This window comes from Colossoma macropomum, unplaced genomic scaffold (assembly GCF_904425465.1).
Source record: "Colossoma macropomum unplaced genomic scaffold, Colossoma_macropomum, whole genome shotgun sequence".
Taxonomy (NCBI): Eukaryota; Metazoa; Chordata; class Actinopteri; order Characiformes; family Serrasalmidae; genus Colossoma; species Colossoma macropomum.
In genome coordinates, this window is record NW_023494795.1 from 28,965,225 (window position 1) to 28,982,957 (window position 17,733).

General features: G+C 39.7%; 1 protein-coding gene across 1 annotated transcript in view; it reads left to right on the plus strand.

Annotated features, from left to right (window-relative positions):
* Positions 1 to 17,733, plus strand: part of nkain2 (sodium/potassium transporting ATPase interacting 2) — a 249,044-nt gene that overhangs the window by 175,426 nt on the left and 55,885 nt on the right. Inside the window, exon 4 of the mRNA XM_036582117.1 lies at positions 582 to 782. Coding sequence (XP_036438010.1) covers positions 582 to 782 — 201 coding nt within the window. The remainder of the gene's footprint in view (positions 1 to 581; positions 783 to 17,733) is intronic.

Here is a 17,733-nt window from a genome sequence, read left to right on the forward strand (position 1 = left end):
ATTTCTGAGGGGATAAGATACAAGATAATCTAATATCCTCAGAAATATCTTCTTAAAAGTGAATTACTTGTATTTAATGGCTGTTGTGTCTGGAAATTAAATAAAGAAAAGGTGGTCTCTGACTTCCACATAGTACTGTCCTTGTCTGAATATTAACCTTATCATAAGAAATAGTTAAAGGCAGTGAATTAAAGACATGCTGAATTAGTTTGACTAGTCTAAAGGCAAAATGTATGGAGATTCCCAGTGAGCGGCAAATTCTGACTGTGATTGTTGGTGAAACGTGTTGATTTTAGCTTGATTAGAATTTTGCAGAGTGCACTCCGTTTGACCTACATTGTTCAGTCTGTCAGAGTTAGTGTTAATACTCTGCCTGAGCTGGAATGCATAATTGAAATGGCTGGAAAATGACTTGCTTTCACATGAGAGAAAAAAGCTAAGACACTAAAAAAAGCCAAACATATATGTGTTTGTGAGGCCACTGCTGTGTGTGATGGTGTTGAGTGAATTCTCAGCGCCCCTCTTGACTGCGCTGTAGTGTTCTGTGAAGTATTTCTCACAGCCGCTTCTCTAACCTGCAGGACACGGACCTGATAATGACCTTCAACATCTCCATGCATCGCTCCTGGTGGATGGAGAATGGCCCAGGCTGCAGGGTGACCCCCGTGACCCCTCCTCCTTCCTGGGCCCCAGAAGACCACCGCTACATCAGCATCGCGGGCTGCGTGCTGGAGTACCAGTATGTGGAGGTGGCCCACAGCTCCCTGCAAATCATCCTGGCTGTGAGTGACCCTCATCCGCCTACTGCTTGTACTCTTTCACCTATACACAGGTGTTAAATGGGTTTTGATACCGCATGTGAGTGTGGGGTGCTGCATCGCTGAAGTGTGTATTTTGTTTCGTTTTGGAGCATGCCAGAGCAGCTGCATGAAGTGGTAGCATAAAAATAGGCTATTTAAGTCAGTTGTTCATGCTTTCAGGAGCTCGCGATTGAAAGCGGTTGTTATTCATTCTTCACTCAGGCCTCCTGGACGGAAGTCCTTTTCTTGCTTTACTTACAACTGTTTTCCTAATGAAGTGATAGAGGTACACTTTAACCAAAAGCTGAATCGTGAATGTGTTTACTCTTCAAAATGATTCTCTCAGAAAGCCCGCTGATCATTTTTCACACATCGTAGTGAGATCCGGTTGATGTGAGGTTATGATTTTGCGTGATATTGCAATAATCCTAAAGATTTGTGACTTGATCATGAACCAAACTTAGATTTGAACTAACAGTATTTCAAATAGGGTGAACTAGAATAAACACTGCCTAATGGGCACTGTGTGGTCATTTCATAGTAATTTTAGCTTTTGATTTTCCTGCTTCTATTTTAGTTAAATCTGTTTAGATGTTAAATCTGTGTGAGATATCAGACTAGAAATGGCTATGGTAACCATGGTGGTATGCGTTAGTGACTAACGCCCTGTAGGAGTTTGCCCAAGCATCCAAACACTGTTAGAATTTGCTAAAGTACTGTGGCTAGGTGGCTTTGAAATGCGAAAAAGTATTATATATATATATATATATATAAATACACATACATATTCGAAATCTGAGTCATGCTAGCCAACAAACTAAATTATCATCATTTATTTTTATTAAAGCCAAAGTTAAGCACGTACTAGCTACCACTGGTACGTGGTTAAAGCAAATTAAAGCCTTTGGTTTGTGTGTGGGGGCAGGGCTGTGAAAAAGAGCTGCTGACAAAAATCTGCAGTAATTCTGATTGGTTTGAGAGATCGCTCGGCATCAACATCATCTAATATAAAACTATGCAAGTGCAAAAGTTTGACACCCCCAGACAAATGACATGTTTTTTTGATTTTATAAATAAACAATAAGGTAACACATCCTCCTCAGAGATCACACCTAAATATGGCAAATTTAGTGCACAATTCCTGTTTATTTGCTAAGTTATTAAAAGAAAAAACGATGTAAAATATAACAAATATGAAATGTGAGAGTTAATATACATATAAATATAAACAACAAAATGCTTCAGAGATTAGTGTTTACCCTCATCATATGCTCTGAATTCAGTTCATGAAGGCCTTGCTGATTAGCTGATGAGCTGAATCAGGTGTGTTTAATAAAGCAGTGTGCTAAAGTATGTGGTGTTTTGGCCCGTGAAGACTGGAGCCTGACACATGTGGTATAGAGGATGTGTTTACTTATTTCACTTTTCCACACGATTCTTATTGTATCATTGTAAGTTTTTCTGCCTTATTTCTTTATGTTTAGAAGCAATTTTGGGCCGTTTCTATTGTCCCAGATCTGAAAAAACATCCACACAATGTAAAGGACAAAGATTTTGATATGACGGCAACAATACGTGAAATGAAGCTGGTGTGTTAGCAGTCAGAAGGGAAGCGAGATGCGGCTGGTGTGCTGGTCTCCACGGCTGGGATTTCATAAAGTGCGTTTATTGATAGGAGCTCAGTGTGTTCATTTCCCAGTTTTTGATCTCTTTCATTACTTCTGATACCTGCCTTTAGACCCTCTGCAATCAACAGCCTTACTCAATTATAAACCATTCTAAGCTGGAAATACATGATGAATGATGACTGATTGTTTTGTCTTTGGTGACTTACCTTGTCCTCTCACTGCCATGAGGTCAGACTGTTGCTGCTCATCCAGCATTTCTTCTGAAATCCAGGGGTATTAACAGGGAGTTTGGCCTCCTTTGCTGCAGTAACAGCCTCTACTCTTCTGGGAAGGCTTTACACTAGATGTTGGAACATTGTTGTGAGGATTTGATTGCAGTCACAAGAGCATTAGTGAGGTCAGGTACAGATGTTGGATGATGAGTTCTGGATCACTTTAACTCATCCCAAAAGTATTGGATGGAGCTCCATCACTCCAGAGAACACAGTTCCACTGCTCCACAGATCAATACTAGGGGGCTTTATACCCCTTTGGCAGGGGGCCCGGTGACCTTAGACTCATGTGCGGCTGCACCAGAGCATCCCGTTCTATTAGTAAGTAATTTTCTATAAAAAATATTCAGCAGTGTGTGCACCTTAAATAAGCTGTATTCACTAATTAGAAGGGGCGTCTGCATTCTTTTAGACATACAGTAAGGATTATGATTCAGTTATAGTGTAGATCTTCGTTCTTTGTTGGACCATGAGGAGATATTTAGATAGATACACTAATTAGACACATACTACACATTTTTCACATGTGAACTGAGAAAAAAAAAGTTGTAGAGTTTTGAAAAAAAATTTAAGCAAAGAAAAAGTAAACTGAAAAAGAAATACTGAAGATTCTGCACTATTTCTAGGTCAGAAATGAAAGCAGATTTGACTGACCAAGGCAAGCTTTTGTACAAGAAGGTCAGATTGTTTTATCTTATTTATTGAAGCTTGTGTTCAGAAGACTCTCAGATGAATTTGATCTGCTCATCAGAGGCTTCTGCACAAACTTGTGGACTTCATGCCAGCTCGAGTGCGCACTGGAAATTATGAAATTCGTGTTAAAATACCAAAGATTGCACTTTTCACTCAAATTGTACTGATAATAAAATTTTTATTGAGAAATTGTATTAAATTAGAAAAGAATGCAAAGTAGGTTTTTCACTAGTGCTCTCAGATTTTTGGGTTTAGTCAAAAACAGCATAACATCAAATTATGGGTGGACAATATGATGATATTAATCATTATCGTGATGAATTGTGTCACAAAATTTCACAATAAGCACTCCTGAGCATATTGTGAATATTGTCAGTACTTAAAAAACACTGACTGACGGCATGTTTCATTACAAAGAGAGCATAATTAGTAGGGCTGTGATGATTACTGTATTAACACAATGCCTACCGTGAAGTTGACCTCTTTTTTCTTTTTATTTGTATTTAAGGTTTTTTTTTGCTGCTGAAAGTTATAGTAGTGTATAAGTGTGTGATATGAAATATAAACACACTAATCATTGTTTAGTAATCACCATTGACTGTCTTCTATTCTGTGTTCAAGGGATTCTGGAAAAACTAAAGTTTTCAGTTGCTGGTCACTTCAGCATTGCGTGCGAGGGGCAGGGACAGTCCATTAAACGTACAGGGAATTTCTTTTGTGTGTGTGATTATTATTAATTATTTCTAGGCTTGTGTATTTTTGATATCTACAGATAATGTTCAGTTGAGTACATACACACACAATACACTGACTTTAAGACAGAGGCAAAACGTAAACAGTTGCAATTAGATTTTAACTGCAAGTCCTTATAGTGACTGCACTTCTCCTATATGATAATGCCCATACATTTGACACTAGCCGTTTGATTATTAGATTCAACAAAGGCCCCGGAGCTACTTCCTAAACCAAATGTTACGTTGCGAATTTGTCGACATAACATTTAAGCCAGACGACAAGGGGCAGTTGGTGAATTTGGGTGAGGCGGTATGCTGCATTTATAGTAGAGAAGTATCCGTCTCATGAGAAAGTATGTCTAATCTAAGATCACATCTCAGAATTAACCATCCTGTGGTGTTTGCCAGACTTGGCAGCAGCACACCAGCCTCAGGAGGAGGTGCAACCTCAGGCCAGCAGCGACAGCTGGGAGTCTCCGAGGTCTTTGCCAGAGGAGCGAATGTGACAGCACCACAGAACAGGTTCAATTTCGGCTTTCTGTCACTCACTCGCCTTTTGCTCTGTCAAACATTAGTTTTTTATCGTTTAAACTTGTCTCAGCAGAGCAGCAGTTAGTCAGAATCGAGCCTGTACTGTGATGATTGCACTGTTTGGGTCTGTAGCCCAATCAAAAACACCAAAGAACAGGTTTAATTTCACCTTGACCGTAATTTTACGCAGGGATATTTCTTCGTAATGAGACAAGATCCTAATAATTAGTCCTGTTTTAGTTAGAATTACTGCAGTGTGGAACATAAAACGTTAAATACGAATAATTGTATTCATAGTTTTTTTAATGTGGCACTACTGGTCCTTGGTGGCATATTGTGTATCGCAAAAAGCTCTTGAATTATTGTGATGTATTTTTGCCGTACTGTCTACCTCTACATTAAGAATTTGCTTAATCTCAGCAGGAACATGTTACAGCCAGCTCCCGTGTGTTGATGCCTGCTTTGAGATGCCGGTCTTAACCGTGTCTGAAGCAGCGTCAAAGGCTGAGTAATTTTAACAGACTACAGAGACGTGCTGTAAATAGCCGTACCTGTACTCAGCCTGGCTGTGCTCGTGTTTGGCTGGTATTTTTAGCCGGAGCGCCACTCTGACAGCTAATGGCCCTGCAGAGATCTTATATCAGAAAACAGTGCAGGAGAAAAACAGCTTCTCGTCTGCGTCGGCGCTCTGACGGAGAGTCTGTTGGGAGCTTTTAGTGGTTTTGCGGTGCCCGTCCCCCGAGACTGCAGGAACGCCTCTGTTCCCTAGATGATCCACACAGCCTCTGTTTTCCCGCAGCAAAGCGTGTGTGTCTGTATACAGAATGCCATATTGTGATTAAATTGCTACATATTATGATCGTGATATGCCTCATGATACACTACAAACTCATTGGTGAAACACTGATGTGAAATGATTAAAGATGGGCCTGCATTATTTTTATACCATATCAAAATATGATGTGTGCTGGGTAAAAAATGCAACTTTCTGATATCTGTTTTTTTTTCACAATGCATGATATGATTCACTTACTTTAATGCAACACCGTTTCAGTGCTCAGGAGTGTTAGCTCACTTGTAGCATGTATGTAGCATTACTATTTTGACTAGTAAATGACCTTGTAGTTCAGAGCATCCAGTGACACTCGCGGGGAGAATGTGAACAAGATAAAATGTAGTTTTGGAATATTTTTGATTTTTCATGTTTGAAAGCATCCTTCATTTTTCCTACAGAGAAAACCAGCTTAGACCGGTGTTCCTAACATGAAGCCATCTGCAAAACTATGCATGACTGTAGCCCTATTCAGGGTGGATTAGTTTTACATGAGGGCCGTTTTTACGGTTACAGCACCATTTATCTTTATAAAACGAGCTGTAGAAATAACACCAGATTATTAATCCTGTGCGAATCATCATGTTGGTAAAATACCATCATATTTTGTGGAAAAGGATTTTCGGAAGTATAGAAGCACTCGAAGAAGCATTTATTTGTGTTCTCTATGGCTAAAATAATGTCAATATGTAACGTTACTGTCCTACCTCACATGTGCAACTCAGAACATTAAAACATGAAAAAAATGATAGAACAAAGGTTGATTTTATGCGGCGATGTGGACTGTTGGCTGTAAATTCCAGAGCTAATAATAACGTTAATGACACAAGACGGATGGTTAACGGAATAGCGGTTTCAAAATGTTTTCTTCTCTTTTCTGGAGTGAAGGCAGTATGTAAATTGAGAAGCCACTAGGCCTGGCTGTTATCTAAAAATAATTAGCATGATAAATATGAGCATCATAAATATCGAAAAAAACACATTGTCCACTGCGGCTTAGACCTAAATACTATTTTATTTTTAGTGCAGATGCTTTTTTTTGAACATTAACTGGTTTAACAGAAATCTGTAATAAATCCACATATTAAGTAAGTAACACTGAGTAACGCAGCATCTTTTAAAAAAATTAACCTGTCATTATAATAGACATTACTGCAAGTATATGTATTCATGAGCTTCTCCTGGTGCAGATTTAAGCATATTTCAAATTTAACTTCAGACTGCAAGCAGTTTTCAAAGCCACACCAGAAAATACTGTAGATTTTACTCACACGCAGCAGAGACAGTGTGGAATTTACTCTACTGTAGACTAACAACTTTCAAGGCCCCATTATAACTCAGTGTTTTAACAGTTAAACTGAATAGAACATTATAAGTACATATTATTATTTTTAATGACCTTTTTCTGATCCCGTTTCCTGGCCATAGATGGGCATCAGAAGAACAGTATCTAACTTTCTCTAAGGTAATATATCCAGTCACTTTAGCTTGTTCTTTTATCGCAGCGAGTCACACTGAAGCAAGCTCGAAAGCAAGATGGCATTTATTTTGAGTTCCATTCACTCAAGCTAAACTTAGCGTTAAGTAAAATAAGCAGAAGGTGAAGAGCTGTTCAGTAAAGCTAGCAGTACAGTGCAAAGCAGAGAGAGCTAACAGGCAGCTTCTTAACCTCTCTCTCTCTCTCTCTCTCTTTCTACACACACACACACACACACACACACACACACACACACACACACAGATATATATATATATATATTTTCCACAATTTTCCATATTCACAAGCTGTTAAATGGTAAATTACTCTCTTATTCTCTCTCAGTTCTTTTCCCAAAATGTCGATTACCACTTTTTACACAACACCATGGGGTTACTTGTCCATCATCGACGATATTCAGTTTCCATCCTATTACTCAGGCCTAGTAGCCACTCTCATCTCTGTCATTTATACCGAGATTTCTTACTCGATCCGAACTGGATCTAAATATTACAGACGTCCTGTGGTAAACTGGCATTACCCCACCTCCTCGATCCCATCCAAATAGTCCTTAACTCTGCCTTTTTAATGATCTGTGTAGTCGTTCAGTGATCTGGTGCAGCTGTTCAGTGATCTGGTGACACCCAGGACGTACTCAGAAAAGCATAACAAATTTATCACATCAATAATTCTTAATCCTTCAAAACTCCCACAGAAACCCGTCTGAAAAGTCCAAGCTTGGTCATCACACAATAATAACTTTTGTGACTTGTTAAAGGGCTCATTTGCATATTGCCGCCTGTGATGTCTGTGTTTCAAAGGTCAGTATTGGGCTAAAAATTAATTAACAAACAATATATTGTGCAGCTCTACTGCACACCTGCACTCTCAGGTAGAAGACTCTGTATCTCTGCGTCTTTCACTCAGAGCCATTTACCGCTAATTACAGACCGGGGGCTCCGAGCCAGCGTGTGTATCTGAGAGCTCACGGAGCACCAGGATCTTTCAGCATGACTTAATGTATGCCATGTAATTAGAGGAATGTGTTTATGAAACAGATCTGTGTTGTGCTGTGTAAATGATAATGTTGAAGCTAACGCGTTTCCCTGGGGACGTTTGCTCCTCCCTTGCTGAATGCGAGGCACCACACTGCCGTCTGCGGTAACCATTTGCTACACTACGGTGCCAGCCTTTGGACAACCCATCAGCCATTTTACATCTCCCTGTCCTCCCAGACGCCTGCTCCTCGCCCACGTTTGGTCATCTCCCATCTCCTTCCATTGCTTGATTCGTCACCTTATAGTCTATGATAAGTGATGAAAACAGCTCTAAGGATTAACAGTTGTGTATGAGAACTGTTTCTTAGGAATGAACGGTGATGCCAAAATCGTATCAGTAATGGCAGATATTTGTTTAAACAATAATGATTGGTATCAGACAGATGTTAAAATTTGAATAATTTTTCAAACTGACATTTATGTATTTATTGAAGAGCAGAATGTTTAGGAACTGCTGGGATATTGTGAAAAAATATCTGTATTAATTCATTTTACTGCATTTATAACCTTACAAATCCAGATAGATGAAGCCCCAATTTCTACATTTTATAGATGTTTATGGATTGGCAGCCGCATAAATGTACATGCAAAAGTGGGCCCGTAATTCCTATATCCATAAATCCCTACTATTTCTATTCCGTATCTTCAGTATCTGCTAGGGATGTCATCTCTGTCCAGTTCTTATTTGACAGGAGTGCTGTAATGTTGAATATTGACTAATGACATCTTTGCATTTTAATAGATAATAGTACAATAAAATTACTTGGTACTATGTACATAATGTGGCATTCTGGACCGTGTTTTGTATTTTGGCATACTTTTTTCTGACCATTTGAAAGTCTCTTTGATATGTACATGATATGTATATGATATAATTTGATCAACCTCCCATTTATTTTTGATATGTACACAGAGGAAAACACACTTTTTTTCTGGACTACATATGAAACTATATTATAGTCATAAATACACCTTGATTTTATATTTTTGTCATGCATGCACAGCAGCTGCTCCTTTCTCTAAGTTTTGAACATGTTGTTTCTGCTAATGCTGGTTTAAAACCAGAAACGGCTGGGAACGTTTCTGCAATAGTTTCGTTTTCAGCCACTCGTAAGTGAAAAACTTGGTATGATCACAGCAAAAAATACATAAATAGATAAATAGTTAGATAGATAGACAGACAGACAGACAGGCAAAGAAGAGACAAAGAGTCTGAACTGGATTGAGCTTAATATATGCCTGGAAGCTTTTTTTTTCCATTTGAAAACTTTTATTCATCCAAGCTAAGTCTATCAGTCTATGTAGCATATAGCTAGTGCTTTTAACCCCATTTTCAGAAAAGTTGGGACGCTTGTGAAAAATGTAAATAAAAACAAAATGCAATGATGTGCAAATCATTTGAACCCTATATTTAATTGAAAATGCTTCAGAGACAACATATTAAATGTTGAAACTGAGAAATATTATTGTTTTTTGAAAACATATATGCCCATTTTTAATTTGATGCCAACAACATATTCCAAAAAAGTTGGGACGGGGGCAACAAAAGGCTGGTAAAGATGTGTAATGCTTAAACAAACACCTGGTGGTTAACTGGCAACAGGTCAATAACATGATTAGCTATATAAAGAGAGTCTTTCAGAAGTAAAGATGAGGAGGGGTTCACCCCTCTGTGAAAGACTGCACGATATATATACAGGTTTTGGCAACATATGTTGCCATCCAGATGATGTCTTTTTCAGGGAAGGTCTTGCTTCTTTCAGCAAGACAATGCCAAACCACATTCTGCACATATTACAACAGCATGGCTCTGTATTAAAAGAGTCCTGACGCTAAATTGGCCTGCCTGCAGTCTAGACCTGTTATCCACTGATAACATTTGGTGCATTATGAAATGAAAAATAAGACAAAGGAGACCCTGAACTGTTGAGCAGCTGAAAGCAAAAATGGGAAAACATTTCACTTTCAAAACTACAGCAGTGTCTCCTCAGTTCCCAAACACTTACAGGGTGTTGTTAAAAGAAGAGGTGATGAAACACAGTAGTAAACATGCCCCCGTCCCAACTTTTTTGGAACGTGTTGTTGGCATCAAATTCAAAATGGGCATATATTTTTCAAAAAACAATACAATTTCTCAGTTTCAACATTTGATTTGTTGTCTTTGTACTATTGTCAATGAAATATAGGGCTTAAATAACCTGCACATTTTTGTTTTACGACAAGCGGTTTGGGGACGTGTGTGTGTGTGTTTTACGTTTTGCACAGCGTCACAACTTTTTTGGAAATGGGTTTGTAAGAAAACCAAATCAAATCTTGACCTAACAGTCGAAAATCTTACCAAACTCAGTTTACAGTAGTGGGTACAGATTCATCACAGAATAAAATTAGATGCTGTTAGATGCTGTTGTGGCAAAGTAACCCAAGGACAATGCTGTATTATTTAATGTAATTCAGAAAAATCTCTTGTTGGTGTTTTCTGCATGGTTCTTCAGTAATAATAATGGATCAATCAATTTCAAGCCTCTAACAGCAAAACCTTGAAATGACTCCGCTTATTCTAAATGATGTTCACTCCCAAATATCAAAGCAGAAAAGGGAGGGAGCTAATGTACCTTGTAATTTGCCTCCGCAGTCTTTGCACTAAACATCTTCCATCGTGCAGGTGTGTGCCTCTGTGCTTACTCAGTGCATTTTAAATAGCAAACGAGGCCCGTGCTTAGAGGCTGCCAAATATCATGTAGGAAATGGCTGGAGTTATTGCAAGTTCAATAACGTTTAGTCTCCTAAACACAAGCACTGTTACACCAGGACAGTGTCGGGAGAATGGCTGCTGCCAGGATCAATATGACAATGATTGAATTAAGTTCTCTGCGAAACATCGAAAGGAGCGAGACGTGTGTTTGTGTCAGCAGAACTGTTCCCGACTGCTCTGAGCTCCCTGCTCAGACTCTTCATCACTACAACTCAGGACTCAAACTTCAGATTTTCTGCCTTAAGGAAATAGTTTGGTGAGAAATCAAAGTAATAAAAGTTTCCCACTTTACCCCTAATGTAGTTGATCAGCCAACACGTCTGTTTGCATCTGTATTTTTACACTGGGGATAAGAAGCTAATGTAGCTAACAAGTAACGAAGCTAATGTCTCACGCTTGGTCATGCAAATGGCACACACAAATCATCACACACTTACATCAAACTGCAAGTTGTTAATTGATCTGAAATAGATTTGCTTTTTATCTGGCCACACCACCACCTCCATATTTAGGGACAAATACTACTGGAAAAGTCAGCAATAAACACGAATAGTCTTCCTCCCACCGCACCCAAAGTGTTCACAGACAGGCTGACATCATAGATCGACATCAGACACACAGGACAGATGGGACAAACAAGCAGATAAACCGATAAGAAGATGTGGACAGCATTTTATTTATTTATCTTTTAAATAAATATTTAATAAACCTTAATTACGGCTGGCCTGAACAGCAATTTGCAGGCTTGGTGATTAGTGGGTATTCGAATACTTGTTCTCAAAGTTAGTTTTGGATGCTGTTATAGAGGATATATACAACGATCAGGCATAACATTATGACCACCTCCTTGTTTCTACACTCATTGTCCATTTAATCAGCTCCACTTACTATATAGGTGCACTTTGTAGTTCTACAATTACAGACTGTAGTCCATCTGTTTCTCTGCATACTTTGTCAGCCCCCTTTTACCCTGTTCTTCAGTGGTCAGGACCCCCATGCACCCTCACATAGCAGGTACTATTTGGGTGGTGGATCATTCTCAGCACTGCAGTAACACTGTTGTGGTGGTGGTGTGTGTTATGCTGGTACGAGTGGATCAGACACAGCAGTGCTGCTGGAGTTTTTAAACACTGTGTCCACTCACTGTCCACTCTATTAGACACGCTTACCTTGTTGGTCCACCTTGTAGATGTAAAGTCAGAGACAGCAACTCGTGTGTCAGCATAGTTTGTGTTGGTCATTCTCTAGTCCTTCATCAGTGGTCACAGGACGCTGTTGGCTAGATATTTTTGGTTGGTGGACTATTCTCAGTCCAGCAGTGACACTGAGGTGTTTAAAAACTCCAGCAGCACTGCTGTGTCTGATCCACTCAGACCAGCACAACACACACTAACACACCACCACCACATCAGTGTTACTGCAGTGCTGAGAATGATCCACCACCCAAATAGTACCTGCTCTGTGGGGGTCCAGAGGGCTAACAAAGTAGAAACAGATGGACTACAGTCTGTAACTGTAGAACTACAAAGTGCACCTATATAGTAAGTGGAGCTGATAAAATGGACAATGAGCATAGAAACAAGGAGGTGGTCATAATGTAATACCTGATCGGTGTATATTTCACCTTGTATGTAGCAGTATTCATAGTTAGTGACATATCTAGAACTTCCAGAAGGCCTATAGTGGCGTTTTTTTGTTTGTTTGTTTTTTATCCCACTTATTGTAAATCAAAACATCATTGGTTTATTTCATTGTCAGTTCTTTATAATGTTAGTAGTTAATCAAACATGTAAGGCCTACAGTTCAGCTCCTGCAGGCCTAACCAATGGGAGAGATCACTTGGAATCTACTACAGAGAAACAAATTCTGATTGGACAGTTTTTCATTGAGAATTTTAAGATCTGAAATCGTATTGTTTCCTAACAACATTTAACAATGAAATACGAGTATTACTGCAGTATGTGGCAAATTCAAATGCAACAAGTTGCCCCTCAGGGCTTCCCACTGTCAACAGTGTAATTTAATAAACATTAACAATGTAGGATCATTAAAACCATTTGTTCAACTCATAGCAGACCACTGAACTTGAACTTGAATTTGAAAAGCTAGGTCAGATAAAACTAATAGGCTATTAAAGACATATCAGCTAATGTCAATTAATGATGAAAAAAGCCTTTTGCTGGCCAGACGAGCATCAGGTTGAGGTTACAACAATACTTTGCAGTCCACCGCTCTTCTCTCTCAGCTCAAATGCTTAATAATTACATGATAGGTTGAATTAGGTGTGTTAGAGCAGGGAAGCCAGAAATGTTCCGCTCCTGAGGTCCCAAGAGCATGGATTGAGAGCTACTGGAGATGAACTATTCGAGACGTCAAAGGTATTTATCTTGTTTTCTCTCCCCAGTGACTCCTTCACCCTAAAACAGCTTCCACTCTCAGCTCTATATGCAGCTAGTGACTTGACTTTACCTGCTTGTCTAAGTGGTGATCTAAGACGAATTCAGAATCGATTTTCCAAACGGCTACAGAAAGCCATTAAGGCAAGCTTCTTCTGTAAGCAGCTTTGTTTGGCCAGTGAAGCTGAAAAGACGAGGCTCATAATTGGACTGAGGAAACATGCAGCAGCCCAATCTCCCTGCACCACCATGTGTCTGTTTCCATTTTAGCCACTTCCTGACTGAACTGGGAGGAAAATGTAAGCTCTTGAGTTGTGTCTGAATCTATAAACAGCACTGTCAGTCTTCTCCTTCAAATTGAGCTTGGAATATTTGTCTGAATAGTGTTATGTTCAGTTGGGTCCCGAAATTGTTTGTTTCTGTTAGTGCATGTCCCGCATTTGATAGATTTTTGTCTCCATTCACCCCTAGTTTCTCTTTACTTTATTCTGAGACAATACAACCCTGATTCCATAAATGTTGGGATGCTGTGTAAAATGTAGATAAAAACAAAATGCAATGGTTTGCAAATCTCATAGACCTATATTTTATTCACAATAGAACATAGAACACATATCAGATGTTGAAAGTGAGACGTTTTACTATTTCATGAAAAACATTAACTCATTTAGAACTTGATGGCAGCAACGCATCTCAAAAAAGTTGGGACAGGGCCGTGTCTACCATTGTGTAGCATCCCCTCTTCTTTAAACAACAGTCTGTAAACGTCTGGGAAGTGAGGAGACCAATTGCTGGAGTTTGTGAGAGGAATGTTGTCCCATTCTTGTCTGATGTAGGATTCTAGCTGCTCAACAGTCCTGGGTCTTCTTTGCTGGATTTTTCATTTCATGATGCACCAAATGTTTTCTATTGGTGAAAGGTCTGGATTGCAGGCAGGTCAGTTCAGCACCCGGACTTCTGAGAAGCCCTGCTGTGATGATGGATGCAGTATGTGGTTTAGCATTGTCTTGCTGAAGTATGCAAGGCTTTCCCTGAAAGAGACGTTGTCTGGATGGGAGCATATGTTGTTCTAAAACCTCTATATACTGTTCAGCATTGATAGTGCCTTTCCAGATGTGTAAGCTGCCCACGTCATAGGCGCTAATGCAACCCCAAACCATCAGAGATGCAGGCTTTTGAGCTGTGCACTGATAACAAGCTGGATGGTCCCTCCCCTCTTGAGTCTGCAGGACAGAATTTCAAATTTTGATTTACCTGACCACAGAACAGTTTTCCATATTGTCTCAGACCATTTTAAATGAGCTTTGGCCCAGAGAAGACAGCAGCGTTTCTGGATCATGTTGACATATGGCTTCTTCTTTGCATGATACAGCTTTAACTTGCATTTGTGGATTTCACGGTGAACTGTGTTCACAGACAGTGATTTCTGGAAGTGTTCCTGAGCTCATGCAGTGATTTCCAATACAGAATCATGCCTGTATTCAATGCAGTTCTGGCTGAGAGCCTGAAGATCTTATTATAAAGACCGTCAGCCTTGTCCCTTGCGTACAGGGATTTCTCCAGATTCTCTGAAAAGGTCAAATCCCAATGCTGTGACCAAAAAAGTAAATTTTCTGTTAAGGGTAAAAGATCAAATCCCAATGCTGTGACGAAAAAAGTTCATTTTTGTTGAGGTTGTAAGTGCCAATCCCAATGCTATGACCAAAAAAGTAAATTTTTGTTAAGGTCATAAGTTCAATTCCAAGTGCTGTTACCAAAAAAAATCAATTATCTGTTAAGGTTATAAATTCAAATCCCAATGCCGTGACCAAAAAAGTTAATTATCTGTTAAGGTTATAAGTTCAAATCCCAATGCCGTGACCAAAAAAGTTAATTATTTGTTAAGGTTATAAATTCAAATCCCAATGCTGTGACCAAAAAAATTAATTTTCTGTTAAGGTTTTAAGTTCAAATCCCAATGCTGCGATCACAAGTGCTTGCAACGTTATGTTTCCCATTAGACAGATTAAAACTATTGTACAGAAGTGTGTATACGAGGAAATGTGGATAGCCAATCGGAATGCAGCTGACAAAATCCTGATAGTTGTTCCTAGCTAGTCCATTAGATGCTAAACGTACCATGTGCACCTGTGGGTGGAGCATCTGAGGCTGACACTGAAACTTTCTGTTTTTGAAAGCTGATTAATGAATAAAATTGATAGAACTTACTTTTGGATAGCTGATTATAAATTTAAATAGCCGGGGCCCACCGGCAGGCCCAGAGTTTAATTACACCCTTCTATAACCTCAGAATAGCTCAACCAGTTTGCATTGAAACTGTAGTTAGAAAAGATGTCGCGGAGCTTCACGTGTCTCAGAGGAAGCACGTGCTAGCCATTACCTGGCTAGCAGGTGAGGAAAGTTGGGTAAAAATCTGAAAGAAAAAGAATGTTCTCAGGCTTAATTTAGGTTCAGGCCAGACTTTCACGCCTGACTAAAGCTCCACCCTCAAGCTTTCAGACAAACAAGCAGCCCACAATGGAAATCTGGATGCTGAAATCAAAAAAAAAATAAATAATTTTTTTTTAGCCAATGGCTGTTACATCAGTTTCTCTCTCTCTCTTTTTCTTAGGCACTCAACAGATCTGCAAATTTTTGGTCTTCCCTTTTGTCACAGGGCAGGCATCTGACAGCATACAAAGTGCCCAAGTAATCATTTCTTATCTCATTTTTATTAATGAATGTAACCTCGGAGGTTAATTCAATGCAGTAGTATGGAGATGGATGTGGCATGTTGAAAGAGGCTTCGATGTGAACTACAGTGATGACAGCTCGATCTTTTCTTCCCCCACTGCTGACACACAGAGAGATAATTACGAGGATTACAGAAGAGACGTCGAAGGAGCGCTGTCGTCTTCCCGTTAGCCGGTCGGCTCTTTTTCTCTGCTTTTTTTCCCCTCTTTGCCGGGGTGCAGGCCACGCCTCGCGTCCCGTTGTTTTTCCCAGGCTGAGCAGCAGTGCAGCACCTTTGCTTAATGAGGTTTCTTCACGACTAGAAATGGATGTGGAGATTGCGGCTATTCATTTCCACATGGCTCAGACATTAGTAAGGCTGCACGCATCATTACACTGTAAGGAAGCGTCGGTCTGAAAGTAATTAAATAGAGTTGCATGATAATGGGAAGCCCACAGAGTGAGCTGATGTATGAATCTGAGTATGATCTTTTTTTTGTGATAATCTCTCTCTCTTTCTCTTTCTCTCTCTCTCTTTCTGTCTCCTTTCTCTTTTTCTGTCTTTTTCTCACTCCCCCATCTAGTTTTGCTTTGTCATTCAGGCAGAGCTCTTTTGAATCTCATAATGTTGTAATCCTAAGCTGCTTGCAAGAAGATGACTCTGGGTCAGCCTCACGCAGCCCTTATTGCTTTCTCCTAGTACAGAACCCCTGAGTGAATTAATGATTACGCAAGCTGAGGAGGTCAGTGGCCTCACTGATAGGAGGCGCTGTTTTCAGATTCTGAATAACGTAAAAAGCTAAAAAATAAAGAGCCACAGGTTTCTTTATTGCTAGGGAGTGTGAGAGCATTCTTTCCTTGTCTGTTAACTACAGGGAGATTCACTCAAAAGAGGCTCCAAATATTCTGTTGTAACTCTCGTTAGGATGAAGCAATCTGAATAAAAAAAAACGCTACATACCTTGACGTATGTGTAATCAATTGCATTGCACGCATTGCACTGGAAGTGATCTCCGTTTTCTGCCAGACACATGAAGGGGTACGGGGATATGCACCTGGAAGTTGCAAACGGAGGTTAAACGTCACGACGGCTGTCCAGCGCCTACCTCATCGCTCTGACGCAGGGGCATCCCAACTTGTTCGAAGCTCCATATACTGAGGAGCACATTGCACGGTCAGATTGCTTTGCCCTAGAGCAAGAGTTATTACAGAATATTTGAGGCCTCCTTCGAGTGAATCTCCCCGTATTATATTATTGCCAACTGATATATCAGTTAGCCGATTATATCGACTGATGTTCGTGGATTTATTGTTTTTTGCAAAACCCATGCTTTAAACCCAATAATCACTAAAGCACTGTTGAACCAAAGGTATGGATTATAAATTTTCAAATACAGTAGTGGGCACTATACCAATTCATCCTGTATACCAGTTGAAATTCTTTTTAAAGTATTAGTTTTATCATTGCTGTAATACCGATATGTAGATAAATGCAGACAATGCGATGTACACAAAGTACATTTACTGTCAGAGGAGCAGACATCAGATTTTAATGAGTTAACGGGGGGAAAGAGAGGAAAAGCCAGTCTCTTAGGGTTAGCTGTTAGCCATTAGCCTAGCATGGAAACTAGCCAGACTTCAGTGTGCAGCACCTATGGTGCTCCTCGCTCATCCAGCTGCTTCAGGCGATGCTGTGTCTCGGCCTACAAGCTGAGAGGCTCCACAGCTTCTCAGCTAAAAGTGAAAGTGTGAACGGCTGTCATATTTACTAAATTCTAGCAGCGCCTCACGGTAGTAGATTAAAGCTCGAGTGTAAGAGATGCACATATGAGAAAAATGATTTTCGAA